The sequence below is a fragment of the Trichoderma virens genome (genome assembly GCF_000170995.1).
Source record: "Trichoderma virens Gv29-8 chromosome Unknown TRIVIscaffold_92, whole genome shotgun sequence".
NCBI lineage: Eukaryota > Fungi > Ascomycota > Sordariomycetes > Hypocreales > Hypocreaceae > Trichoderma > Trichoderma virens.
In genome coordinates, this window is record NW_014013657.1 from 1485105 (window position 1) to 1512411 (window position 27307).

Here is a 27307-nt window from a genome sequence, read left to right on the forward strand (position 1 = left end):
CAAACCTCTTGCTCGCTCTCTAAAGGCGACAAAACTACCAGCAGCGCGCCATGCACATGCTCAAAACAAATACAAAAAAAAGAAAAGCACAATTCGTTAATCTTTTATATATACAAAATTCAGGGAGAAAACTGGCAGTCAAATATCCCCCAACATTTCATGCACCTCTTCGCGTTAATGCATCGCAGCCCAGCATCCTCCTTCTCTTTAAGTTTCCCTCTCTTTGTCGCATCCATCTAGCACTCTAGCTTCTTTACCTTCCATACTCCAAGTGAGGAATAATCACAGGACCATACTTGGTAGTAGCCGTAAATGCGCCATCACCTTGCACCACAAAGTCAACAGCGAGGCTGAGCCTAGACAAGCCCTGCTGCTGGCTATGGATGCTTGGGTTCGGGCTAAACGGCCCCTGACTCTGGGCCATGACGGCGTCGTGATCATATGCAACAAAGGCCACGTAGTTCCTGCGACCCATGAGCTTCTTCAACTCTCTCGTAGCACCGCTAGCATCGGTGTGGAAGATCTCCATCATGTCTTCTTTGGTATCAGAGACTTCGTGCGTGGATTTCTGGCCATTGAGCGGCACGTAGAGTGTCTTCTGGTTATGGAGCAGTTTCAACACATAGGTACTCTGAGGTGCAGACACAATCGGCGAAGTGATGATCTGGTACATCGTCTTGTGGTCCCCAGGGTGAGTGGGATCGTGCACGAGACCGGCTCCTGCACAGTTGACATCTGCAAAATATGAGTTAGTAGTTGGACAAAGAATGTGAGGATGAGGAAGATTAGCTTAGGACCTACCTCCAGATAAGAAAGTCATGCGGACACCCTTTTGCTGGGCGATGCCTTGAAGAGTTCGGATGAAATATGTTCTCTCCAGATCCTTGGAGTCATGTGTCCACATGTCTTTGAGAACCTCCTGGATATCTAGCTCACCAAACTGGTTGAGGACATTGCCCATAAGTCCAGATTTGCCAACTGCCTTCTTGACTTGGCTGAAGCCCTGTGCTACCATCTCTTTACCGCCCACAACACCTGCCACGGAGCTTGTGACTTTGCCAAGGATGTTATATGTCGTATTCACGGCCTTCTTTCCTGCCGCAACAGTATTGGCCAAGCTCTCCACGGTGTCCAATCTGGGGTAAATCAGAGGAACCGACACCATCCAGAGAACGTGCTGCACGCTTGGTGGCAAAGTCGCAACCTTGGGGAAGATACCCTGATAAGTAGGCCCGGCCATGACACGGGCTTGGGTTCGTTCCGACCGACAGTCTGTCCCGACAACAGCCACTGCCGGGCCAAGATATTTGACGAAATGCCAACCAGTGCCTGTAATGGTAAAGATGTCGTGGTCGGTGCTAACATTCCGCATCATCTCTACTGTGGTATGATGCTGGAATAGCAGGTACATGTCTGATGCGACCCGCCCGGTATTTTTGAATATGGCAGAAGATTGCATGTAGTCAGGATAGGAGCCGAATCCATCAAAGCTATAAAAGTTAGAGAAAGATGTTTGAATAAAAACATGGGGAGATAAAAGATTGGGATTCTCCCCCCTTTCTCCTTTTCTGTACTTACATGTCATGGTCGTCAATCTGTAGGACGTGAGGAATCTGAGCAAAAGCCTCCCGCAGATAAGGCTGGTCAAAGTGGCTTGTATAGTAGTGGAAGTAAGCATGGCTAACATCTTCCTCGTGGCGGGCTGTCCATTGCGTGTTTCTCTTGTTGTCTCTTCCACTCATCGCTAGCCACTGTTTCATCAGAGGCACCTCTCTCCACAGTCGGTCACCATAGATCTGGTCACCCAAGCCGAGTTGCACGTGGAAGCCGCCGCATTCTACATTCTTCTGGAGAACATCCTTCCACATGAAACCAACGCCGCCCAATTTGGAGCGCTCGTTCTGAGATGTGCTGACGGCGAAATCGTTACCCGAGTGGGCTATGAACCGCCATCCAGTCTCATGCCTTCCTGCGACGACAAACTCATAACGGGTACAACCGAGATGCGACGTGACAGCATAAGTCCATCGGTCGGTGGTCTCCCCCATGTCGATGTCAATCTCGTATTTGTAAAAGGTCCAACGCTGGTGGACGAAGATGGCGTGGGGGACCAGCTGCTTGGGGTTTGGAGAAAGATCCATGCTCAGGTGCAGGTGAATAGTAGGCGGCTGGGGCGCATCTGTGACGATGAGTATGCTGCCAAACCATTTGCCCGTCTCGATATTCATGTTGACGTATTTCAGGTAAGGGCCAAAGTAGACCCCGTTGGTAGGCTGGATCCTGTACATGTCGACACCGGCGCTCGGTGGTGGTCCTGTGAAGCCGACAGTGGGAGCTTGTGAGGCCGCAACGCTCATGATGCTTTCAGCGTATCCAGGCGTGTGCGGAGGAAACATGGGGGAGGCCATAGGTGTTTTGCCAAACATGGGGGAAGCCAAAGGATTTCCGTATGTAGAGGCTGTGGGCGAGAGAGGGGCTTGATCGTGCTGAATGGGATTTGGGCCTTTGGGAAACTCCCACTGCGTCGCTTGCGTGGCCAGGTGAATGTAATAGTATTGGCCCGAGTTCTGGTCAAGATGGGCAATCCATCCTTCGGGTAAAGGAGGCGGAGAGACAGGGCCGGCCGCTGCGAGGTTCGGGGGCATGGTCACAACCTGAGCATGCTGAACAGCCGGCTCTGGCCTAGGATCGTTTGCAAACGCAGGATGGCCTTGATTATGAGGAGCTGTAGAACTAAGGCCTGCAGCAGCGGCAGCCGTAGCTGCAGCCGTAGCCGCAGCCACCACAGAATCTTTGGCTGGCGGTGCCGAGCTGGCGGATGCAGAGGCTTGAGAGGGAACGGGAGCAGCAACGGGGACAGGGGTAGGCGTTTGGTTGGCTTGCTGTGGTCGCTGCTTCTCATTCGGATACGAGGTTCGTCCGCTGGGATTCACACTCGAGTAGGCTGGTGGAGGAGAGCTGGTCGACATGCGCTGGAAGTCCTGCTCCAGAACGCTTACTTGAGCCGGAGTGTTGCTCTGATTCTGTGCTGGCTGTTGTTGAGGAATAGGGCTGGTAACTGGCTGCTGCGGCTGAGGAGATGAAACTGGATTCATGCCTTGGTACACAGTCGGGGGGCCCGAGGGAGCCTGGTCGGGAGACTCTGTAGGCGTCCAGGGGCGCTGGGGTTGTGGCTGCTGATTGTTGTATTGTGCAAGTCTCTGCGCGGCCGCAGCACTCTGTACCTGTGAGGCTTGAAGGCTGGTGAGGGTTGCTGTGCCGGAAATGCCTGAAGCAGCATACCGGGCCTCGATACCCCCTCCGGGCACGCTTCCGGGCTCTACGATAGGGGTCTCTGGGGGAGGAGGCGATCCCCGGCTGGCTCTGGTAGTTGAGTTTGAGGCCGTGGAGGCAAATCGATTGACACCTGAATCGTTGGCGCTCAGGTTCTCAGTCTGGGGAATCTTCGGAGGCTGTTGAGGCGCCTGTGGTTGAGGCTGTTCGTACGCCTGAGGCTGTTGATACGGCTTAGGCTGTGAATATTGCTGCGGCTGCGCTGGCGCACTGCCTGAGGGACCAGATGCAGCTCCTCCGGGGGGCGGGTAGTACGTCTTCTGATAAGTTGGATAGTTTGTTGTCGAAGCTGCAGGCTTATCTTGCAGCGGTCTCGCAAAGAGGCCATAGTCGGCATCGGGACTCGACGGAGAGTGTATGGGCTTGGGCGCGGCCCCCCGCCTCTCGGCAAGACCTGGCTTCTTCTCGGCGGCGACGTTTGTGTCCAACCGAGGACTCGTGTCGTTGTAGGCAGAGCCGTAGGGCTTTGGGGCAGTTGGCTTTCGGATGTCGTCGTCATCTGGGAATGGCAAAGGCGCGGCAGAGCTCGACGCACCAGGAGGCAGCGGGAAGGTCGGTCTGCTGGAGGAGGTCGAGGAGACGCGAGAATAAGGATCAGGGCTCTGAGGCTTGAAGATGCGCAATGGCTCTACCGTCGGACTATCGCAGTCTTCAGGCGCCGGCTTGCTCAGGAACATCTCCTGGTCGGGGATGCCACGGCTGCGCTCCATCTTGCTTGATTTTGGGGAGAGAAATTCTTCCTATAAGCAACCACCAAAGCTGTCAGTAAGAGCCTGTGGAAAGCTGGGTATACATGAAGGGCACACGCACTCGTTGTTGATGTAAAGGCAGCAGCAGCAGAAGCAAATGCTAGTGCGCTCTAGAGTGAGGCGACCGCTGTAGAACTCGGGAGCGAAGCAATAACTGCGACAACAAGATGCCCGAGATGCTCGTTTGGGCACTCCGTACTGCTACTTTGACTCCTCGGGATCTCCTTAGTTGTGGCGGCACAGCAGCTGGTGGCGGGGTTGACGTGATGCGTACCTGGTACTAACCCCTCTAGCTTCTCCAATATGACGGACGGGTCGCAGAACTGGCCGCACGGCCCGCTGCAACGACGCTGGGCTGTAAGTGAGATGCCGCGAAAATGGCCGGCAAAGGAGCGAAGAAAAGGGCTTATTTGTGACGATGGAAGAGAAATCGCGACGGAGAAGAAAGAAACGAGGCGAGAAGGGAGCGGCTCCAGGATGAGTGGCTTACAGAGAGCTTATTGTGAGATTTGGTTTGCTGCCCAAGTCAAATGCCACTGGACTGATTCACATGGCCAGATGCAGCCAGAGTACCTGCGCAATACTTTTTGAGATAGGTTGATCTACTACCGAATAATGGTACCAAGTTGTACCGGCTAGTACTCTGTATCCGCAGCACAACACCAAGAAGAACGAGAACGAGTCCTTTGGCGCTGCACCACCCTGACCAGACCAAGCCAAACCACCCCAAAACAGGGGCCGGCGGCAACACACAAGATGTCAACAGACACGAACGCCTTCTTTGGAGCCATGGCTGGAGCAACTGGAGTTCTACTCTGGAGCTAGAGCTAGTGGCGGCCTGTCTGCAACGTGGAGGCCCCTGGCAGAGCGGCCTGATTGGCTGCGTCTCTCCATCTCGGTAGCCCTGTAAGCGCCCGCCTGAGCAAAACCACCTGGACGGCCTATGGCATGAGATTGGAAGCGCTGGCATCGTGAGGCCAAGACTCGCATGCCGGCAGGCCTCATCAGCTGCGACAGCCAAATCAAATCGCGTGGTCATGAAGAGGGGCCGGGCTGTGCTGCTCTTTGTCTTGCTCTGGTCGTTGCGGTTCTATCCCTCATTGGGCCAAGGGGATGCAAGGCTATGGACTGGGGCCCTGTGGATTCCATGTACATAGGAGATATAAAAGCTGGCGGCAACATCGAGCGTCGTCATCCTCGGCATCTCGCTTCCGCTTGATATTGCATACTGTACATACTGTACCTGTATATTGGGCACCAGGGACTGATCTTTTGGATGCCGTGTTATGAACCGAAACATGTGCCGAGCCAACGCAATGCAGTGTTAGCTGTGCAACGTTAGACTTGTTACTGGCTGGACCCGCGCTATGGTAACCCTTGCGAGATCGTCTAGGCGAAGGTGCAGAGCTTGGATGAATTAGAGATTCGGCATTACCATAGGTAGATTTTCGTCGTCAAAACTAGGTGGTTGAGACTCTAGAAACCTGTACATACTAGGTAGGTAGGTACTGAACTTCATCTGGATCTAGTGGTGCTGTTTGATAAGATAAGAACTCCCCTGACGTCGATGTTTCCTAAACAGGCAAAATATGGGGCTTCTCAACGCGCACCCCAAGCTGGACGCGTTGAGAGGTTCAACTATCTCGCCTGCCAAATTGTAGCTTGTCATTTCTTGCAAAAGTACGGACCAATACATGGCAAAAGGCGACGGTCTTTGGTCACCGCCATCAATCACGCCATGGCACCCGTTTCAAAAGCACCAGAGAAGAAGCAAAAGTCCCTGACTGCATTCTTCACGCCCAAAGCCGTAGCTGGTACTGCATCGTCTGCTCGGCCCGCATTGCCATCATCACCCACCCCCGTCAAGGAGTCGGATTTACCCTCCAGAAAACGGCCGCTCGAAAAGGATAATGAGAAATCCAACGGTACCGTTGAAAAGGCGGCAAAGAGGGCCAAAAGCGATGGGCCAAGTGATGGAGAAAGTTCCTTTTTCCACAATGATACTACCGTGACTACCACTGCCAGCAACCGAAGCCCGACTTCGTCACGAGCACAGCGCTATCGCTACGACGAATCGAACACACAAGAAGATGCTGGTAACGAGAGTGATGATGCCCAAGTTAGGAGGCGGAATGATGAGCTGCACAGGAAGTTCGTCAAGAAATTGGGCCATCCCGATGCCATGTCTTGGGGATCCCTAAAGGCACAGGACAGCGGCATTGCTGGCGATGACGAGGATGCCGATGCAGACCCCGAAGAGGAAGAAGCTCCAATTGCCACAAAAGCAAAGAAGAAAGGTTCAAAAACGGGAAAGCTTACCCCGATGGAACTCCAATTCTTAGATATCAAGCGGAAGCACTTGGATACCATCCTCATCGTCGAGGTCGGCTACAAGTTTCGATTTTTCGGTGAAGACGCCCGCGTGGCTGCCAAAGAGCTGGGTATCGTCTGCATACCAGGCAAAATGCGATATGATGAGCGTACGTATCCCCACATTTCTAATTCTGCATTGCGAGCCTCACTAACTGGCATCAGATCCCTCAGAAGCCCACCTAGATCGATTTGCGTCGGCCAGTATTCCCGTTCACAGGTTACCTGTTCACGCGAAGCGGCTCGTTGCTGCCGGCCACAAGGTCGGAGTCGTACGCCAAATCGAGACGGCAGCACTGAAGAAAGCTGGTGACAACAGAAATGCCCCGTTTGTCCGCAAGCTCACCAATCTCTACACAAAAGGCACATACATCGATGAGAACGGAGAGCTTGATAGTCAGGACTCTTCCACCCCGTCCGGCGGCTACCTCCTTTGTATCACAGAAACTGCTACTAAGGGTTCCGGCACTGATGAAAACGTCAACGTCGGAGTTCTAGCGGTCCAGCCCGCCACCGGTGATATCATCTACGACACTTTTGAAGATGGCTTCATGCGGAGCGAGATCGAGACGCGTCTATTGCACATATCACCTTGCGAGTTCCTCATCGTGGGGGACCTCACCAAGGGGACCGATAAGCTGATACAGCACTTATCAGGCAGTAGCACCAACGTGTTTGGTGATCGTTCTCGCGTTGAGCGCGTACCCAAGAGCAAAACTATGGCGGCCGAGGCTTACTCGCATGTGACGCAATTCTACGCCGACCAAGTAAAGGAGGCGTCAGATAACGAGACTGCGAGTGCTCTGCTCGACAAAGTCCTAAAGCTCCCTGAGGCCATCACCATCTGTCTATCTGCCATGATTACCCACTTGCAGGAATACGGCCTAGAGCACATCTTTGGCCTTACAAAGTACTTTCAGAGCTTCAGCACTCGATCCCACATGCTCATCAACGGCACAACGCTCGAGAGCCTCGAAGTCTACCGCAACTCCACCGATCACTCCCAAAAGGGAAGCCTCTTCTGGGCTGTCGACAAGACCCTCACCCGATTTGGCCAGCGTCTCCTGCGGAAATGGGTTGGCCGTCCTCTGCTAGACAGGGAGCGGTTGGACGAGCGCCTTGCCGCGGTGCAGGAGCTTCTCGACAAGCAGTCAACCTCGCCTGTTGACGACCTGGAGAGGCTCCTCACAACGACCAAGGCCGACCTTGAGCGCAGTCTCATTCGCATCTATTACGGCAAATGCACCAGACCGGAGCTCTTGTCCGTGCTTCAGACTCTGCAAAAGATTGCGAGCCATTACTCCTCCGTCAAATCAGCCTCTGATGTCGGCTTTGACTCGCCACTAATTGTCAATGCCATCACGACCCTGCCCCAGATCCTGGACTCGGTCATCTCGTATCTCGATCGCATCAACCTTTACGCTGCCAAAAAGGACGACAAGTATGGATTCTTCCGGGAAGAGTTCCACACCGAGGAAATCCAGGACCATCAGCTTGGAATCGCCCACGTCGAGCACGAGCTCGACGAACACCGTGCCGTCGCCGCAGGGAAAATCAAGCAGAAGACCGTCGAATATGTGACCGTCGCGGGCATTGAGTACCTCATCGCCGTTCCCAACAAAGATATCAAGAACGTCCCTGCCTCGTGGAGCAAGATATCCGGCACCAAGGCGCTCTCGCGGTTCCACACCCCTGAAGTCATCCGCCTCATTAACGAGCGCGATCAACATCGCGAGGCCCTCGCCGCTGCCTGCGACAAGGCCTTCAAAGACTTCCTCGCCACCATCGCATCCGAGTACCAGCCTCTCCGGGATGCCATCTCCGCCCTCGCCACGCTGGACTGCCTCCTCTCCCTCTCAAAGGTCGCTGCTCAGCCCGGCTACAGCAAACCAACATTCCTGCCCTCCACCTCCGAGCCATCCATCTCCATCTCCCAAGGCCGCCACCCCATCGCCGAGCAGACGCTCGAAGGCAGCTACATCCCCTTCACCACCACGCTTTCCCACCCCTCCGCCTTAGCACACCTCATCACCGGCCCCAACATGGGCGGCAAATCGTCCTTTGTCCGCGCCGTCGCCCTCATCGTCCTCCTCTCCCAAATCGGCTCCTTCGTCCCCGCCGACTCCCTCACCCTCACCCTCTGCGACGCCATCCACACCCGCGCCGGCGCAAGAGACAACCTCTTCGCCGGCGAGTCCACATTCATGGTCGAGGTCTCCGAGACGGCCCGCATCCTGCGCTCCGCCACCCCCCGCAGCCTCGTCATCCTCGACGAGCTCGGCCGCGGCACTAGCACCCACGACGGCGCCGCCATTGCCCAGTCCGTCCTGCACTACGTCGTCACCGAGACCAGGTGCCTGACCCTCTTCATCACCCACTACCAGAATCTCGCTCGCGTCGCCGATGGCCTGCTCGGCGTCACAAACGTCCACATGAAATTCAACGCCCAAACAGGAGATGACGGTGAAGAAGAAATAACCTTCCTGTACGAAGTCGGAGAGGGCATAGCTCATCGCTCGTATGGACTAAACGTCGCACGCCTGGCCCGCATTCCTAAGAAGGTCCTTGACGTCGCCGCAGACAAGTCAAAAGAGCTGGAAAACGAAATGAGGCGTCGACGGTTACAGGGGGCATATCGCACCCTTGCTCATGTCATAGAATCAAGTCCAGACCAACTAGACCATTTGATTTCCTCTATTGAGCAGCTATAGTCACTAGAATGTCGATGAAAAGAGGTTAATCTCGCATTTTTTTCGTTTTGGCAACAGCTGCCATTGCATTTACAGGGTATCTAGGGTGTATGAGAAGCGAAAAACTGCTGTATTTATTATATCTGAATATCAATATGGAACCATTCGAACACCAAGATTGTTTCCCCACAGCCTTATCTGTGTTCAGCTTTCAGACAGACAAAATAAGCTCGCCAAGTGGGCTGTTTTGTTCAAATTGACTATTACTACTGGTAAACCGCCCGTCCCATATAAACCCAAGCTGCAGAATGATTGTAGAATCGTCGTGGACCAACCAGAAAAACACTCAAAACACCTTGCCCTATGCTCGCAATTGCCTTGGTACAATAGGCCGGGAGAAAAAAGTCGCCTCTATAGTATGCCTCTAATATAAAAGCATTGTTGCATCCCATGATAGTCGACCGAACCAGGCATTATCAAGGAGAGAAACCATGGGGGCCTCTTAGGCCACGGCTGCCCAGTGTCGGTCGAGTTGCTCAATTACCGTTGTGATCGTTTCTCTTCACAGTTCAGATAAAGGAAGAGATATTGTTTGCTACACCCCTAGCAAAATTAACGATCAGAAATAGCAGATTGGTACTTTTCAGCTCACCTCGTTGACATATACCATGAATATCCCGTAAAGCGCCTCTAGAGGAAAATAAGACCGAAATTAAGGAGAAAATAAACATGCGCCGGTAACGTTTTCGCAACATATCGGATATTGGCACATGCTTGGGATAAGTGAAATGGATATTATATCAACGTTTCATCCGTTGAAACAAGTAAAAGAAACATTAGAGTTCCAATTCATCGTGTCGGAGATCTTCATGGACGTCGATGCCGTTGTCAGATTCTTGAGACTCCCAAATTCCATGTACGGAATACCGTGAATCTTTTTCATCATCAATATTAGCATCATCTAGGACATCGCAGAGCTGTGGCGGTTCGAGTTTGATGTTGGTAGTAGACTGATTTTGGCGCATTGAATGAGAGGCATCTTGATTACGGTTTATCGATGTAAATCCCAATGGAGACAGACTTGGCGCCGGACCCGATTGACCGCATGATCCAAGGAAGAGGCGATCCTGGGAAAACAAAGGATTGGTATTGGGTATATCAAGAAACTGGTTTGCTACCGTGCTTGCTTCACCGGCACCGGTATGCGAATAATCGTCAAATTTCTGCTGGGAGTTGTGGCCTGAAGAAAGGCGAAAGTGGTCATGGCTAAGAGTGTTGAAATGGTGGCTTGTAGCAAAAGGGAACCGAGTTGTGCTATTATAGATCGACGTCCCATTCAAGGCGAATGACAGATCCGAGTGATTGAGCGAACCTAGTGTGACCTTTGATTAGTGTTGCAATGAGTGATCAGAAGGTGATTATTACGAACCCAGCCCCATATGTCCACCCATGCTGAGATAGGCTTGCTCTTGGCCTCTACCTCTATGGAGGTCTCGTGTCGAGAAACCCCGGTCAGGGATGTCCCTGGATGCAGGCGTTGGAGACACAAGATTCGAGTGAGGCATCGGGTTCAACTGGTGTAGTCGCATTCGGCTGCGGAGATCGAAACTATGGAGAAATCAGTACGGCATCTTTGATGGTGCATTCAATTCCCCAAATAAATAGTACCTTGGTTCCCTCTGGGACGCATTGGACAAGGGAAGACCATCATAGACACCTACACCAAGTCAGCATTGCGATTATGTGAAGAGCAGGAATGCTTACCAGAAATCTTGTCATCGTCCCGAAAAATATCATGGGAACGCTTGAACTGTCCAAGAGAAGGGGTGATGTCGGAACTTGGAGTTCGGCTGTATCCTAGAAGCGGTTTGGAACTCTTCTCCTGGCCAACATTGCCCCGTGTGAGACGACGATTCCCCCCTCGAGGAATGTTGGCAGAAATTTCAGCCAGTGGCTCTCCACGCTTTCGACGAGGCTTGGCTGTCTTTTTCGGAGGAGTCTGGACGGTATTAGCTCTATACTCTAAAATAACTTGGGTTCCGAGGACAAACCGCTTCCTCTTGATCTGGCATTGGCGAAGAGCTGTCATAAACATCTTTGACTCTTTCGACTTCAAATTCGGGTGTCATGACGACTTGTGTTGGCTCAATGCCTTCTGACGTCCTCTTCATTTTCTCAATGACCGACTTGGGCTTTCTTTGGTTGCGAGTGCGTTTCATATCCTCATTTGCCAAATCCATTTTGCCCATCCCTGGCCATACCTGACCTTTCAGCGCCATCATATCTCCAGATACGAGAAAGTCGTCTTGGATCTCGTCTTCATTATCCGACGGAAAGAATCCCGGAAACATGGGGAAGTCTTGAGGAAAGTCTTCTCGTTCATTCTTGACGAGTGTATCAGATTCCGTTCGCTTGATTTTTCTCTTGGGCTGCTATTATGCAATCAGAGAGCTGGTACCGACCTACCCAAGCCGTAATAGGGCCATACCTTCGAAGCCACGAGCGCTGCAGCTCCTCTGGCTCGCTTGTTTCTCGCAGCCTCTTTCAGCTGCTTCGCCTTCATCCTCTCAACAAGCAGCCCCTCGATGCCATTGTCTTTATACCACTGCTCGTACTGCTGTAGAGAGACAGACGCCGAAATATCTTGATGAGCCTTCAGTTTTGTTTGGGTTTCATGATGAAGATGGCCTTTGGAGGCAATGTGCGTGAGCAAGTGTGACACATCGGAAAATCGCGGCGTCTCAGGGCAAACGGTGCAAAGCAGAGGAATTTGCTTGCTACCGGAACCAGATGAGCTGCCCGCAGTGACCACGGAAGCCATGTCCTGCTCCAAATACAATCAGTCATGATACTCAAACCAAAGCGGCGCACAAAAAAGGGCATTGTTTTGAAATCGCAATTCATCAAATGTCTGCAGTCACGAGAGCATTTTCGAGAGGTCTGACCTGTTCATGACCTAGGGGCCAGGTTGATTGCACGAAGCGATCTCGAGGCAGGAAAGCAACAACAGTAGCAGTAGCAGCAAGCACGGGAGGAAAAGGAGAGACGAAAGCCGTGGTCCTTGGAGTGGCACCAAAAACAAAGAAACAAGGGTAGAGAGTGACGTGATTCAGAAAAGAGCAACTGGGTACGCGGGTAATGAGGGAAGAAGCGGTTGGGTCAGTAGAGCAGAGAAAGCCTGGTTCAAGCTCAGACAGAAGAGCAAGTTATAGGTACCTATTTGAAGGTGGAAGTAGAAATCATGTGGCTTACCATGGGATCGTAGCCGTCCATATCAGGACAAGGCTTGATCACGACTAGCGGCTGAGGCAGCCGCGCTGCAGAAGATGCTGCCCGTTGAGGCATCTTGGGAGTTGCGTGAAACTCTAGAGCCGGCTCGCTTCCGTCCCAAGAGAGGACAGAGTGACCGATGTGGCGAGGCCGTTCTGGAATATTTCGCAAATTCTGTGTAGAGAAGGAAGAATCTACGATGCTGCTGCTCTTGAAGGCGCGGTCAAGAGGCATTCAAGGTGGTACACCGGTGTTATCTTGGCAGGAGCGTCGATTCGCCTGCGAATCCGTGGTAATCAGGATACAGAGCCGCTGCTTCTCATACTTTTGAGGGAAGAAAAAGAAGAAGAAAACGAAGAGCAGCCTCGTCCTTCAGCTGGAGTTTCTTTTCGCTGTCTATGAGGAAAGTGCCAGGGGGCTAGTCCTCCTTGGGCGAGGTATTGGCAGCATCGTGCCTTCCTTCTTCAGAAACCACTGACTACGGTATCGATATCAGAAGGAAGGAACAGCCATCCTACTCGGTACCTATTGAAGCACACTGGAACCAGAATAGATAAGATATCTTAGTAGCAATAAGGCAGCAATGATCTGAGGTACCTATGTCATTTATTCTTATGGTTGGCCGTTTTTATGCCATATTTATTTATTGCGTGCAGCCTTGAAATCTTCGGCGGCGAGCCCAAACAGGCACATTAATTGGTACAGATATTCTCCTACATTTGCTTTATTTCGGTTTACAAGCCTGAGAAAATGCTGAAGAAACTTTAAATCCCTGTTTTATGTCGTTACTTTGGAAGAATTCTGTTGCAGGATAGGTGTATGTTACATCATTTTGTGCAAACCCCGGTTTACTACCAGGACAGCACGCCGCGGCACTGGAGAACTCGACGCATAAATAGGTATTTAGAGGTTTCCAAGAACAGTCATAATACATCGGAAGTCGAGTGGCATGTTTGTCCAAAATTAATTGTTCTTAAAGGCTTGGCCTGTATCTTTTCTAGGGTAGTTTCAAAGCCCCAAGTCCGCGTCCCATAGCCCAAATCCAGCATGCTGGAAAAGCAAAGCGAGATTGGCTTGCATGCTGGATATTACCAGGTAAAAGCAATGTGCGATGCCTCTGGAAGCCTCGATGCTTTCCTCTCTTCGTACAGTATCTCACTGGCCATCGTACAACGCCATGAAGAGGGATTCGGCAACGGTAGGGTGATTCGAGAGAGCCATCAGTGACGACAGGGTATGAGACAAAAATCGCATGCATACTAAACACAGTATCCGTCATCAACTTCATTCTCCTAGAACTCTCGCCACAATCTTCTTGGGCATGCAATATCTCGGATCCACAGGCTCCATGCCAGGGTACCCAAGTAAGCTCAGCCCTGCGGTGCCGAAGCACGTGTGCCAAACGTCCACCATGTTCCCGGGCCTGTCGGAAAAGCCGCCGTTGTCGGGATCTTGACAGTTCAAGATGAAGTTGATCAGGGCCTGCCGTTCGATCCAGTGGACACGATCGATGATGGCAAGGCTGCTCAATACCCACCAACTGTAGCAGACGTCTTCCTGCTTCTCAGGCCGGCCGTTGAGCCCGCCTCCTGGAAGCTGTCTCTCGCTCAGCCAGCGGCCGAGCTTCTCATGCTCAACGAGATCAAGGCGTCCTGCGATGGCGAGAGCAGCAACGCAGGTAAAGACTTGGGCAGCATGAGACTCTGCCCCGGGCTTGGCACCATAGCCGCCGTCAAAGTTTGTGCAGGAGACGATGTGATGAACAGCTTTATCAACGTTGACAAGAGACAGGAGTCCCAAGAGGGACAGAGCGTTGAGGGCGGCGTACAGAAATCTTGTGTCCTCTTCGCCCCACTCATCGCCAAAGAAGCTTCCACTGTCAGGATTTTGAAGGTCCGCTATGACTGCAATGCATGTTAGGATACCAATGATTGTCCATTATGGCAGAGATACCCATCAGCACCTACACTTGCCAACAACAGCCTTTCCCTTCCCTCGTGCTTCCAGCTCATCGAAGCCGTCGACCATGGCGAGAATCTGCACGGCACTTACCGTAGAGAGCATGTGGGCATCGTGCCCAGGAGCAGCTCCGAAGCCACCGTTGTCGTGCTGGCAGGAGAGAACAAAGTCAATGGTATCCTTGCGCGGCAGAGCCTCAGGGTGACGGAGAAAATGGAGAGCAGACAGGCCCCAGTATGCACCGTTTAGTCGCAGGTGCTCAGTCATCCAGTAGTCCAGCTCATCGGTTTTGGTGTCCAGACTCAAGACATATTTCACATGGGCATCTGTGGCGAGCTTTGGGCCCTCGGAATCTCCAGTTGCCTGGGCCATGGTGATGTGTTGGAGGAGTGTTTGGTAGATGCCAGGCTCCAGTATCAAAGTGTGGCTTCAACCATGAGGTGCTGGTTGGTGACGTTGAACACGCTTAGGTAATCAACCTCACGACCCAAAGCATCACATCAGCATTTCAGCATGAATTTACTTGCAGCCCCTACAAAAAGGAGATGATGCTTTACAATTATAGGGGCTCATCTGCTCGTCTATGCGCCTGTTTTCTCCTCGGACTTCTTTTATAGATCTGCTAACTCCGCATTAAGCTGGCGCTGCTACCTTGTAGATGCTCGTAACTGCTAACAGCCCCTCGCTGTAGCTTTTCTGAGTCGGCGCTCAAAAAAAGCGTTGTGAGAGAGGAGTCTGAACGGAGTCGCGCGTAACGAATATTACCGAGATTGCCATACAGCTATCAATAGCTGAAGGAGTGGCTGTGCGTTTGATGAGAATCTGACAGCTCTGTCAGGAGTTGTTCGTAATGGTACTCAAGGCAATGGCGCATCACGCGGTGCCCGTCTAAATTCGTATTGCGCATGAAGTTGCAGATACAAAGTTCGTATTGGCACATCACGGCTTGAGGTTCACGGCCCGACGCCTTGTTGACTTGAAAGTGACGTGTCCGCCGTGCGCCATATGTCATGTAAAGCAGCACCGGATAATTGAATCGCATCGAGATGTGTTATTGACGGTGCTAATGCGGAGGCCATCAATGGTGGCCCAATAACAGCGCCCTTTGCAGGTGCTAAGCAGTCACATGGACAATTGTCTGCAGGCAGAATGCAAACATGATGCAGCATTGCAGACGTTAGTACACACAATGTCCCTGTACAATATGATAGCCAGCACTACTCAGGGACCTCTAAACACTAGGAAGGTTAGTGAGGATGTTAGCAGGGAAAAAGGCAAAGTTGAATATGCGTCGATGCAGCATGCAATCTTTAGTCGCTCATGGTTCGTTTGGGCTGCCGGCCGAATTGGGGAGAATGTGTATCGTACAATGCTTAGCGCGGGAGTGATGACGAACGCCTGTAAGTACCTCGTACTTTTGGCTTGCTGGGTTAGTACGGAGGAGACACACATCTCTTACAGCAAGCGCGGAAGATTTGCATCCAGGGGTATAGTATGGCACAGAGATAGGCAATTGGGTACAGGCCTGATTCAGAACAATGGGGACATTAGTGCGGTATTGACTGAGGTCTCAATCTACTTGTACTACTAGGTAGGCAGTAGAGTGAATCAATTAGCATCAGACACTGATATAAATTGCTTGGCACTAAGGCACTATATAGTAGATCACTGTACAACAAATCACTCATCGAGATCCATACTTTGGTACTTGTACGACACCTAGTCTGCAAGGAGGCACCGAGCTGACATTTGATGTTCCTGAGTTACTGTCTGATGGCCCTGCAAGGGAGATGCCAAGTGCATCAAAATGCCCTGGTGTGCTTGTACACAGTACTTGCAAGTATGCTGACTGCTTGCCCTGCGCCCCCCAGGGTGGAGAACCGCCGCCAATAGACCCAATCACATGGCTGGGAACCCCTGAAAGAGCGGTTCTCTTCCCGGGGCCACCGAGGCGTTTCAGATACGATGGCGCGTGTGCTCACATTCAAGACCAAAAAAAAAAAAAAGAAGAGCAAGAAGAAAACTGACCACTAATCGGCGTAACTATTCATCAATAGCGCTTTTCTGCGGCCTGCTGCATGCCCCGTACTACAGAGGTAGTAGCACCCGAGGGCCCATTGCCATATGCGCACAATGCGTACTGTACCTGACGCCAGGACCACTGGGAACGTGCTCGTCTTGTACCTGTACCTGTCCCCCTCGCCCATCCACTTCTGGCGTCCACCCTGGGCAAGGTACCTTAGCACGTATGGCCAGGTACCCCAAACGGGATGGATGCTGAGAGCATGGGTTAGATCTGCTTTTTAGCGGTCGCAGTAATTTGGATGAGGCAACACCTTGCAGGGTGGACTGGGTGAAGAAAAGAATAAAACAGGAGGGCCTTTGGCGTGATGCCCACATTGAGACACCGTCTGTCTATCATTGCCCATTGTCTGACTGAAATCGCGATTGCTGTACAATAGATGGAATCAGCGGGCTGTCCATCAGTATCAATATCAATATCAGTCTGGTGCCAATCCGATCCGATCCCTTCATGTACGAGTACCTGCCTGTCAAGTGCTGCTTCATAAGGTGGTAGCGCTACTTGTGCATGCATGTCGCCAGCGGCAACGACAAGAAAGTCTAGGCCAGGGCCTGAGAGCATCATCCGCGAGTAGTTTGCTGCTTTTGCCGACGTCCATGGCTTGGTTGATCCGTACCTACGCACGCACGCACCCACACCAAAATACAGGACATTGGACACCTCTTATATACTGAACTGTTACTGTACAGCCTGAACTGTCCTTGAACGGATACGGCTCCAGCCTCATCGTCGCCCTCGCACATGCAACATATCAATCACAAATACAATCGCAAATCAAATCAAGAACCCGCATCTGCACGCACGCACGCACTTTCTCTGTTACTTGCACGCCCCTCCCTTCTCCACGACGCCGGCTAGCCAGGCCGATGCCACAGCAATCCATCGTTCGTCTCGTCTCGCCCCCCACCGGCCTGCCCCTTTGCCATCTCCATCTTGAAGCAGAGCTGAGGCACAGAGTCTCCTCGGAACATCCCCTCCTTCGCATCTCTCCTGACGCCCAGTGCCTTGCTGCAGCGCCCTGCGCGCTCCGGAGTCTGACCGTCGTCTCCTATCCGCTTGCACAAGCCTCGGCGTCTGTGTCTGTGTCTGTGTCCGTGTCTGAGCCTGTGTCTGAGCCTGTGTCCAACACCCAGACAGCCCCCTGACAGACGGCTGCAGAGCAATCCTCCTGCGCCAGACCAAAGCCGCCGTTGCGCGCAGCCTCTCGACACTCTGCAGCCGGGGTTGCAAAGATGGGACGCAAGCCCACGCCGCAGCCGCTGATTCTGGCGGACGGTAACCCTATCGACGACCCGCCGCAGCTGTCCGCCGAAGGAGCGTCGCAGGCCGCCGCGTCGCCCATCGACCCCAAATCACCCAAATCGCAGCGAACATCGCCCTTTCCCATCAGCAAGTTTGCCGTCCACAGAAACAGGCCGCCCAGAACAGGGAGGTCACCAACCTTGCAGCCACAACCGCCACGGCCTGCGACTAGCACCGGACCGCCAGACGAGGCCGCCCGCCAGCAGCAACAGCTGCAGCTGCAGCAGTATCGCGCCCAGGCCCGCGATGATTCGGAGCTGCTGCAGCCCTCGATGTCGACCTTGGATCCTCCTTCAGCCGGACTGCCTCCCCAGGGCCTGCGCCAAGCCATGACGGACGGTAACAAACCAACCAAGCCCAGCTTTTTCCAGTTCAGCAAGGCGCCCAAGACTCCCAACCAGCCACCCGCCGCACAGGCCCAGCAGCATCCCGAGTCGCGGGGCAAGCCAATGTCGAGAGGGAGCGAGGGCGGCGAGAAATCGGGTCACAAAGGTAAGGCTAGAAAGCAGGATGCCCATCAAGGCCGAAGGAATACAGAGGGAGGCATCCCTTGGGTATTTGTATAACGACGGGATGAAGTGCACAGCCAACATTTATGGTGCGCGCTAGCACGCCACATAGTTTTTGGCGGCGCATGTTATCCTTTCGTCGGCGGAGCCAAAAACATAAACAAAACATAGAAAAAACGAATGCTGGAAACTTTGTGGCTAACCTTCTGCCATCTGGCTTTCTTAGACCCAACTACCTCCGAGGACGGCCAGCAAAAGTCCATTCCTTCTCAACCATCACGCTCTGACCTTTCGGTTTCGTCATCCGGAGAGGCAGAGGCGACGCCACCCCTACCCTCTATCAAGAAGAACAAGACCAAGTCATTTGCGCTTCTTGGCCGCAGCAAATCTGTTCGCGACAAGGAGAGCAACCGCCTCAAACTTGCCGTCGCGCCAGTACCACTACCAACACCAAACAACCCCCCGCTCACCGAAAATACCACCAACACGACCACTGCCTCCACCAGTACTCCAATTACAGCAGCGCCCGCGGCCGCTCAAACACCGACTGTGCCCCAAGACCGGGCACTCAGAGACGACGGGATGAATTCGAATCCTCGGAACCGACCAGAGGACCGAATAGCTGGTGCCGCTGGTGCTACTAAAGATGCCTCACGCGAGAAGGAGCATAAGGAGCATAAGGAACACAAGGAGCACAAGGAGCACAAGGAACACAAGGAGCACAAGGGCCATTCATCATCGATACGGGAGACCGGCGCATCAACATTTCTCAGCGGGCTGAGATTTTCATCTACTAGAGCTGCCGACTTGATTAGCAAGGGGCTATTCGGCAAGAGCACGCGAAGTGGCAGCACGACGGAGAGAGAGCCGGTGGTGGATGACGAGCATTACGTGCTCAAAACTATCAATCTGCCGCTGGTCGAGCAAACACGATTGACTCGAATTTCGAAACGACTGGAAGACTCAAGGGACAAGACAGAATTCTGGATGCCTGCATTCCCGTGGAGGGCCATCGATTACTTGAATTATAAGGGAACCGAGGTCGAAGGTCTCTATCGAGTGCCTGGAAGCGGGCCTCAGGTTAAGAAGTGGCAAAGAAGATTCGATGAGCGTGCGTTCCCTAACCCTATTCCGGTCGTCAAGAATCTCAAGGTAGTTGGCTAACATGGGTGTATAGAATACGATGTCAACCTATTTGAGCAAAATGACCTCTATGATATCAACATTGTTGGTTCAATGCTCAAGGCATGGCTTCGGGAACTGCCTGATGAACTCTTCCCCAAAGAGGCTCAAGAGCGGATTGCTCGTGAATGTCAGGGCGCCGAAAAGGTCCCGCAACTTCTTATCGACGAGCTCTCGAATCTGTCTCCGTTCAACTACTACCTCCTCTTCGCCATCACATGTCATCTTAGCTTACTTCTCGCTCACTCCGACAAGAACAAGATGGATTTCCGGAATCTCTGCATCTGCTTCCAGCCCTGCATGAAAATCGATGCCTTTTGTTTCAAATTTCTGGTCTGCGATTGGAGAGATTGCTGGAGAGGCTGCAAGAACGAGCCCAAATTCATTGAGGAGGAGTACCGACTATTCGATCAGCCACCACCGCGCGGCCTTGCCGATATGCAGGCGCCCCTCCAGAGTGAGACCAAGGAGGATGTAAATCCCGTCTCGTTGCACGCCAACATGCCATCGATTGAGGAGCCTAGTGAGCCTAGTGAGCATACTCAGCCCGTGGTGAAGCTGGATAAGCCGGAAATTCAGTTGTCGAAATCCAGCAACAGCCTTTCATCCCACAGGTCATCCATTTCGACGGCCTTGAGTGCTGCTAGCGAGGAAGACGAGAATGCTAGCGACATGTTCGGCTTCACGCATTCCTCTCAGCCTACGGTAACTCGCGAACTGCGCCCCTTGTCCCCTATCCAGCCTCTGTCGCCTCTCGGCTTCTGAGTAACTAGTCGAGTCTAAAGACGTACAAGGTTAAATTTCACACAAACATTTCCTCTTTCGGCAAAGATACCCAGCAGTTATCATCGGCGCCGACTTATGACATCACGCCGTTTATGACTTGTTTTTGTTTCGTCTTTTCGGAATTTAGCGCATCTCTTATCTACTAGAATTTCTGGTCTGATATGGACTGGATTTTCTCCCTCCTGTTTCCTTCCTTGCTTGAAAAGGGCAGGGAAGAAGAAGAAGTTGAAAAGTGGCTACAGAGGAGCTCTGAGAGATTGACTGGCCTCAGAACCAAGTTCTCTTCTTGTTTCATATGTGCTATCTGCCTCATTGCATTTTCGGTCTGGTTTCACTCCATTTTTCTTTTCTTCCTTCATCAATGTCGCGACGATCGTTTCCCAGATTTACTTTTCTCCATTCTTAGTTGCAGATTGTTGCATCATCGACGCGATTCGGATTTTCTTTCAGCTATTCAAGGACTCAAAACATGGAATGTCGACATTGGCCGAGACACTCGGGCCCGTCTCCTTTGTAAGAAGGCAAGCGGTATGGAGTGGTTAGAGACTACGTTCAAAGGCTCTTCATCTGCCTCCATTTTCATTTTTTTTCTTCGTTTTATTTCTTTACAAGCTTGATTTCAGGTGGAAATATGGCCATAGAAGGCGTCAAGTGTATGAATAAAGAAGGGTGTGGCCTGATACAGTAGTGAGAGCCATTTGAGTGAGGAGTGGAAATACAAAATTTCGTTTTTTGGTAGCATATAACATTTTTGAGGAACGATGAAATATGGGGAAAAGGAGAGAAGTGAGGAAAGAAAAGAAGAAAAAAAATTGTTGCTACCATGCTAGCTTTGAAGTTCCCCGGAACATCTAACATCTATACAAAAAATGTGAACATTGAGTGATCCTCCCTTCCTCCCCAAACAGATATTGACTGAGCCGACATTATCTTGATTTCTTTGAAGCAAGCCCCTCTCCTAAACCCCCCCACGCCTTGAACGCCGTAGCCATGCTTGATGTCATGGTGCATGGAAAAGACCCTTGAACGAGAGAAACAAGTAGATTGGATTGATTGTGTGCGCCAGGGCGCCTCCATCAGATCTTCTTGCCCGTCTTGGCCGCGGCATCCCGCTGGTTTTTCCTCATCTTCCTTTCGTTGCGCTGAATCCTCTCCTTGCGCTCCCTTCTGCCGTCGCCGCGGATGCTGGTGCCCTCTTTGCGCTCGGCCTCCTTCTTCTGGTCGACCTCGACAAGCCAGTCGTCCTCGCCCTTCTTGTTCAGGCCCTTGTAGCCCCACTTGCGCTTCCACTCGCCCGACTCCTCGTCGTAGGCCAGGTTGCGGCGCTGCTCCCTGGTCTTGGCCTTGATGCCCTTCTTGGCGGCGAAGCGCTCCCACTTGGTCGGGGGCTTGGGCTGGGGCACGGGCTTCTCGCGGGGGAGGCGGGTGGCGGGCTGGGGCAGCGTCAGGAGGACGCCGTCGGTGGTGGACTTGAGGGGGCAGGTGGTGAGGAGCTGGTTGATGAGCGACTGGGCGCCGTCGCGGGCAATTTGGGCGAGCGACTGGTCAATGGCGGCGTGGTCGAGGGCGACGGGGTTGGGGTCCTCGGCGAGCAGGTGGCCCAGGTCGAAGGTGTAGGGAGTGGGCTTCTCGACGACGACGGGCAGCTTCGGTTTGGATATGGGGAGCGCCATTGTGGGATTTTGTGTGTGTATTTCAGCGTGAAGTGTGTTTGTTGAGGTGCTTGGCCGGTAAATGAGTGAGATTGAGACGACGGCAGAAGAGATTCGTCGTTTGTTTCCTGATGATGGCGTCGCAATGCAGGAAAATGGTGGTTGAATCTCACTTTTCAACCAAACTTTCTGCGACTCTCAATTTTTTTTTTTGTCCCGATAAGAACGTTGATTGTCTGATAAAGCTGGCTTGCATCGGATCAACGGGCTACAATTTTCCGGGCTGCCAGAACTGCAGCGGCGCTAGATCGCCAGACCACAAGGTACCTGGTCGGGCTTGTATCTTTAGCGCAGCTTTTGCGGCGAGTGGTACGTTGGTGGTCTCCCCTCCACAGGTACATGCGACACTGAGATTTTTGGCTCAAGTAGAAACAACCTCCAAAAAAAATAACGTGGGGGATATCGAAGAAGCAACGCCGCCGCGATTCGGCCTCAATGCGGCGACAGCCAACGATTGTGCCATCACATACATAAGCGGTGCCTGAATTTCCTCTCTTCACTTGATATCCGGAAAAATCTCATCATCATGGCCTCCCTATCGCTGCGGACCCTCGTCAGGCCCGCGATCCCAGTGGCGCCTCGGATCCAGCCCTTGATAGCAGCGTTTTCCACCACCAGCCTCCTCGCCGCCGGCCCCCCCGCGGTAAAGAGCCGCAAGGACCTCCCGAAGAAGACGAAGAAGACGTACAAGAAGAAGCAGAACATCGTGCCGGTCAAGAAGCCCGGGCCGGGCGAGCGCAAGGCCTTCCGCAAACGAATCCAGCTCAGCAACAACAGCGCCCTGCCTGTGACGGGCATTGAGAGCCTCGAGGCGCAGACCATGGCCAGGGAGGAGAGCGGCGGCAAGATGTTTGCCGTTCCGGACCAGGTGGTGGATCAATTGAGGGCGTTGGAGGCGTTCAAGACGACACAGACGTGGAACCTGTTCCGGAAACCCCACGTCCTGGTGCGGAAAGAGACGGTTGAGCTGATGAGCAAGCTGGATGCGTCGGTAGAAAAGAAGGAGGCCTTCAAGTGTGTCCTTACCGGCAGCCGGCTTTCGGGGAAGAGCTTGACGCTGCTCCAGGCCATGTCACATGCGCTGCTGAACGAGTGGGTGGTGATTCACATTCCCGAAGGTATGTCTCGACAATAACAAAATTCTGGTTGTGGTGTCAACGAACCAGGTTTGCTAATATCAAAGTTAGGCCAAGATCTCACAAACGGAAACACGGAGTTTTCTCCCGTTCCTGACACAGAGCCCATGCAGTTCACCCAGCCCGTGTACTGCCTGAAGCTGATCCAAAACATCTACAAGGCTAACAAGGCCGTCCTCGAGAAGACGCCTCTCAAGATGGATTGGTCCCGCCTGACGGGCCTTAAACAGGGCGCAACGCTCGCCGACCTGGCCCTCAGCGCAAAGGAGAGCGAATTCGCCTGGCCCACGCTGTCGGCCCTGTGGACGGAGCTGACGCAGCCCGGACAGCCCCCCGTCCTGCTTACGCTCGACGGCCTCGCCCACATCAACAAGGTCAGCGCCTATCGTGACCCTTCCTTCAACATCGTGCATGCCCATGAACTGCTCCTCGTGCGCACCTTTGTCGACGCCCTGTCAGGCAAGACGAAGCTCCCCAACGGCGGCGCCGTCATCGCCGCCACCTCCGAGAACAACACCCACTACCACCCTTCGCAAGAGCTCGTCCTGTCGCAGCTGGAAGCCGGCCAGGCAGGCCGAGAGGTGCCCAAGCCCAACGCCTACGAGAAAAAGTACGACGACCGGGTCTACGACGCCCTCAAGAACAGCCAGGTCATTCGTCTGGAGGGCGTTTCCAAGGATGAGGCGAGAGTGCTGATGGAGTACTGGGGCGCTAGCGGAATGCTGCGCCGTGCCCTTGATTCGAAGGCTGTAGCGGAGAAGTGGGCTTTGGGAGGACATGGCATTGTGGGTGAGATGGAGAGAGCTTCACTTATGACGATGAGGATGTAAAAGATAAAAATAGGGGTGAATAGGAGGTAAACATGAGGAAGGCTGATGAATGAATGAGACAAGGAAGGGGGAAAAAATATGCGTTGTATGAATATGTATTATATATTATGCCGCCCTTAGAATCTCACTAAATGCTGATCAACATTGACGATCCCACAGATACAGGCACCCTCACTCTGATATTTCATCTTTGACATGCAATTCATCCGACACAGTAGTACTATATGTTTCTCTTCTCATTTAGTGTTTGACAAGATCTAATTGCAAGTCTACCAAATGCACTTCATCTTCTCTTGCACCCTTCCAAATGATTAGGGTGTCCAAAACAAAAAAACGCCAAACCGGTTACAAGAGTCGAACAATTTCCTCGCTTTTCCCACAGAACAAGCCATCCAACCACTTTCGATTACTGTGTTGTCTGCACTTACTCCTCCATGCTGTCTTCTCTGTCATCGTCCGCAGTGACAAAGACTAGTCTTGAGCCGCTGCCGGCAGTTTGCCAAACCTGAAAGAGAATGTTAGCTTATGAACAAGAAAGAAAGAAAGAAGAAAAAACGGTAATATACTCACGTCCAAAGTAGTGTACTCCTCCAGGGCATTCAGCCATTGGTCCTCTGTGAAGCCCTTAGCAATCACACGCTCCTTGACCTTCCTCATGCTTAGCTCCACGCCCAGTTCATCATCGTCATCTGCATCATCGGGACGGCAAGCACCCGAATCGGCCAAGGCCTTGACGAGGTTGTAGATCCTGCTGCTAGCGTTAAGGCCGCGTCGAGGACCACCAGCCTCAGTGTTCAGACTCTCTTTACTGGCCTCGACTAGTCGCAGAGCTTCATCAACATCATCTTGGGTGACTTGGTTGCTGAAACGGAGACGAGCGAGGGCCTGCGCCAGACGGACGACACCAAGCAAGGTACGTGGTGTAGTATGTGTGAACTGCTTGCCCTTCTTCTCTGCTCGCTGTTGCTGATCTCTCAGACGGACGTACGTCTTGATCATGTACTCGGAGACGGACTCGGGCACGACTGGTCGATATGTTCGAGCCTGAGCAACGTAGGATCGCACTTCATGGGGGGAAAAGACAACATTGTCGGTGCCAAGGTCGGGGTGGCGGCTGTTCATGTGCACGTAGGTAACGTGCTTGGCAAGCTGTTCATCCGTGTCTCGCGTAGGGGTATCGAGGAGCAGGAAAAGGATATCGAAACGAGACAAGAGAGCAGCAGGGAGGTTGATGTTTTCAACAGGTGAGATGCGGGGGTTGTATCGGCCATAGACCGGGTTAGCAGCTGCAAGAATGGAGGTACGGGCGTTCAGACTCGTGGAGATGCCGGCCTTGGAGATGGAGATGGTTTGCTGTTCCATAACTTCGTGGATGGCAGTGCGGTCATTCTCGTCCATCTTGTCGAACTCATCGATACAGCAGATGCCATTATCAGCCAGCACAAGCGCACCACCTTCCAGGACCATCTCGTCTGTAACTGGGTCTCGCATGACGGCAGCGGTAAGACCTACACCACTGCTTCCACGACCTGAAGTATAGACACCACGGGGGGCAACCTTTGAGATGTACTTGAGCATCTGCGATTTGGCAACACCAGGATCGCCCATCAAGCAAATATTAATGTCCCCACGAATCTTCATGCCGTCACCCATTTCCTTGTTGACACCACCAATGAGCAAAAGCAAAAGAGCCTTCTTGACATCTAGGTGGCCGAAAATTTCGGGGGCAATGGACTTGGCGAGCAGCTCGTAGACTTGGCCGGACTGTCGGTATCTGTCGATTCTTCGGACCAGCTGTGCATCGACAATCATCTCGCTGTAGGCCTTTTTGTGCTGATGGATGTGATGAGCCTCAAGGTAAGTGTCAGTCAGGAGACCGGCCCTCATCGCCTTGAAGCCGGTATAAGGTGTGGGCAAGAAGATGCCAGAGATGTCAACCACATCACCGGGGTTGACTTTTCGGACAAGACTGCCAAAGCAGTGGACGGTGAGAGAGCGGGGAATCTGGCCGATGGGAACCTGCTCAGCCAGCTCCTGAACCTTGACCTCCTGGAAGGGCAAGAACTTGGACGCTCTGGATGAGGGGTGCAGCTGGCCCTTGGCCTGATTCTTCTTGCAGTCGGACGAAGGGCACATGGTCAGTGGTCCATACTGCTTATCGGCAATGGGCTGGAAGATTTCACAACCGCAACGATCGCACGTATATGCGCTGACTTGCACAATGGGCTTGACGTCGGAAACACGCGTGGCAATGGCTCGGATGGTAATGAGGTGGCCAAGGTGCTCGCCTCGAACATGTCGCACGGCCAGTGCCTTTGAGGCGCCTTCCTCTGTCCCTGTCCGAGGCTTGAAGACGAGGGTGTACCGGCGGGTTAGCTCAGCTGGGAACTTGTCTTCGGCGGTAGTAGGGTCTCTCTCTGCCAATTCGTCGAGCTCTCGATTCCTAGCCTGTCGTCGGGCCATCAACACGTCTAGAACGTCATCTTTGAAGCTATAAGTCCCGTTAGCCATTTAGTTCTCTTTCTTCTCTCTCACAATTCGTCTTCTCGTCGGCAGGAGGTTTTCGTACTTGACTTCTTCGCTAGGCTGAGGCATGATGTTGTCTACAGCCCTGGCCATGATCTCGACGTAGTGCTTTGTGTTCATCTCAATCGAGTCCACAAGCTTCATTGACTCGTCCATTTGCCCCTCCCACTAACTGCAGTCAGCACCTGGGCAATTCGCAAAGCGGCCATTTCCCGCTCCAACTCACAGTAGCTAGGTCATCCAGATCGATGGCGAACTCGTCAATCTTGCGGTCTGCGAGCAATTGCAGCATGTCGTTGTATTTGTGCTGGGGCGTTTTTCTCTTGGCCCGTTCCTCCTGGCGGCGCTGGCGAGTCTGGTCGTCCTCGTCCATGAGGTCATCCTCGTCGCTGAGTTCATCTTCGCCAATTGTAATGTTGCCGAGGGCGGTGGTGAGGGTATGCTCGGGCGACGTCTTGAAGTCCTTGAGAAAAGATTCGAATGCCGCTGCACGAGATTTAGTTTAGCGTTTGCTGCTCTCCACCAGCAGAACCAGATTGAAGCCTTACACTGCTGAGTTTCGTAGTTGACAGGCGCCTTGAACTCGCGGAGCGCCATTTTGCGTGATGATGCCCGACTGCCAAACCGGGGATTTCAGGTTGTTGCGATGCGGAAAAGAACAACGAGGGACGGAAATCGCAGCAAGAGGCAGATGCGATGCGATGCACAAATTGGTGGGCTGGGAAACCAACTTGCAGGGATGCGTGTGTGGGTTAGTAAGGAGATGGGAAACGCTGCTAGTCTCGAGAGCTCTCGAAAAGCTGTCGTTGACACGAGACAGACGCGCGACGCGTCTACGGCGTCAAAAGCCAATTAAGAGGTACGTACTTT

The 27307-nt window shown here is 52.7% G+C and overlaps 8 protein-coding genes across 8 annotated transcripts; 3 read left to right on the forward strand and 5 right to left on the reverse strand.

Moving 5' to 3' along the window:
* Positions 1–253: 253 nt before the first annotated feature.
* Positions 254–4043, reverse strand: TRIVIDRAFT_122642 (uncharacterized protein; the record flags this gene model as incomplete). Its single annotated transcript, XM_014094391.2, has 4 exons — positions 254–735; positions 802–1490; positions 1579–3420; positions 3505–4043. The coding sequence occupies 4 exons, from the start codon at positions 4041–4043 to the stop codon at positions 254–256; spliced, it is 3552 nt and encodes a 1183-aa protein (XP_013949866.1).
* Positions 4044–5820: 1777 nt separating this feature from the next.
* Positions 5821–9163, forward strand: TRIVIDRAFT_56280 (uncharacterized protein; the record flags this gene model as incomplete). Its single annotated transcript, XM_014094392.1, has 2 exons — positions 5821–6562; positions 6618–9163. 2 exons carry the CDS (start codon positions 5821–5823, stop codon positions 9161–9163), a joined length of 3288 nt encoding a protein of 1095 aa, XP_013949867.1.
* Positions 9164–10137: 974 nt separating this feature from the next.
* TRIVIDRAFT_115953 (uncharacterized protein) lies at positions 10138–11933 on the reverse strand (the record flags this gene model as incomplete). Its single annotated transcript, XM_014094393.1, has 5 exons — positions 10138–10514; positions 10590–10750; positions 10864–11141; positions 11194–11574; positions 11772–11933. Coding segments are annotated over 5 exons (1359 nt in total), but the record flags the coding sequence as incomplete, so codon positions are not given.
* Positions 11934–13696: 1763 nt separating this feature from the next.
* On the reverse strand, positions 13697–14743 carry TRIVIDRAFT_38390 (uncharacterized protein; the record flags this gene model as incomplete). Its single annotated transcript, XM_014094394.1, has 2 exons — positions 13697–14316; positions 14380–14743. 2 exons carry the CDS (start codon positions 14741–14743, stop codon positions 13697–13699), a joined length of 984 nt encoding a protein of 327 aa, XP_013949869.1.
* Positions 14744–17686: 2943 nt separating this feature from the next.
* Positions 17687–20212, forward strand: TRIVIDRAFT_11632 (uncharacterized protein; the record flags this gene model as incomplete). The annotated part of the gene is made up of 3 exons (XM_014093940.2): positions 17687–18248; positions 18492–19376; positions 19443–20212. The coding sequence occupies 3 exons, from the start codon at positions 17687–17689 to the stop codon at positions 20210–20212; spliced, it is 2217 nt and encodes a 738-aa protein (XP_013949415.1).
* Positions 20213–21309: 1097 nt separating this feature from the next.
* On the reverse strand, positions 21310–21906 carry TRIVIDRAFT_38549 (uncharacterized protein; the record flags this gene model as incomplete). The annotated part of the gene is made up of 1 exon (XM_014094395.1): positions 21310–21906. The coding sequence occupies one exon, from the start codon at positions 21904–21906 to the stop codon at positions 21310–21312; it is 597 nt and encodes a 198-aa protein (XP_013949870.1).
* A 565-nt stretch (positions 21907–22471) lies between these two features.
* Positions 22472–23911, forward strand: TRIVIDRAFT_39096 (uncharacterized protein; the record flags this gene model as incomplete). Its single annotated transcript, XM_014094396.1, has 2 exons — positions 22472–22963; positions 23129–23911. The coding sequence occupies 2 exons, from the start codon at positions 22472–22474 to the stop codon at positions 23909–23911; spliced, it is 1275 nt and encodes a 424-aa protein (XP_013949871.1).
* A 203-nt stretch (positions 23912–24114) lies between these two features.
* TRIVIDRAFT_74376 (uncharacterized protein) lies at positions 24115–27173 on the reverse strand (the record flags this gene model as incomplete). The annotated part of the gene is made up of 5 exons (XM_014094397.1): positions 24115–24416; positions 24482–26402; positions 26481–26605; positions 26664–26923; positions 26986–27173. 5 exons carry the CDS (start codon positions 27032–27034, stop codon positions 24336–24338), a joined length of 2436 nt encoding a protein of 811 aa, XP_013949872.1.
* Positions 27174–27307: the final 134 nt, after the last annotated feature.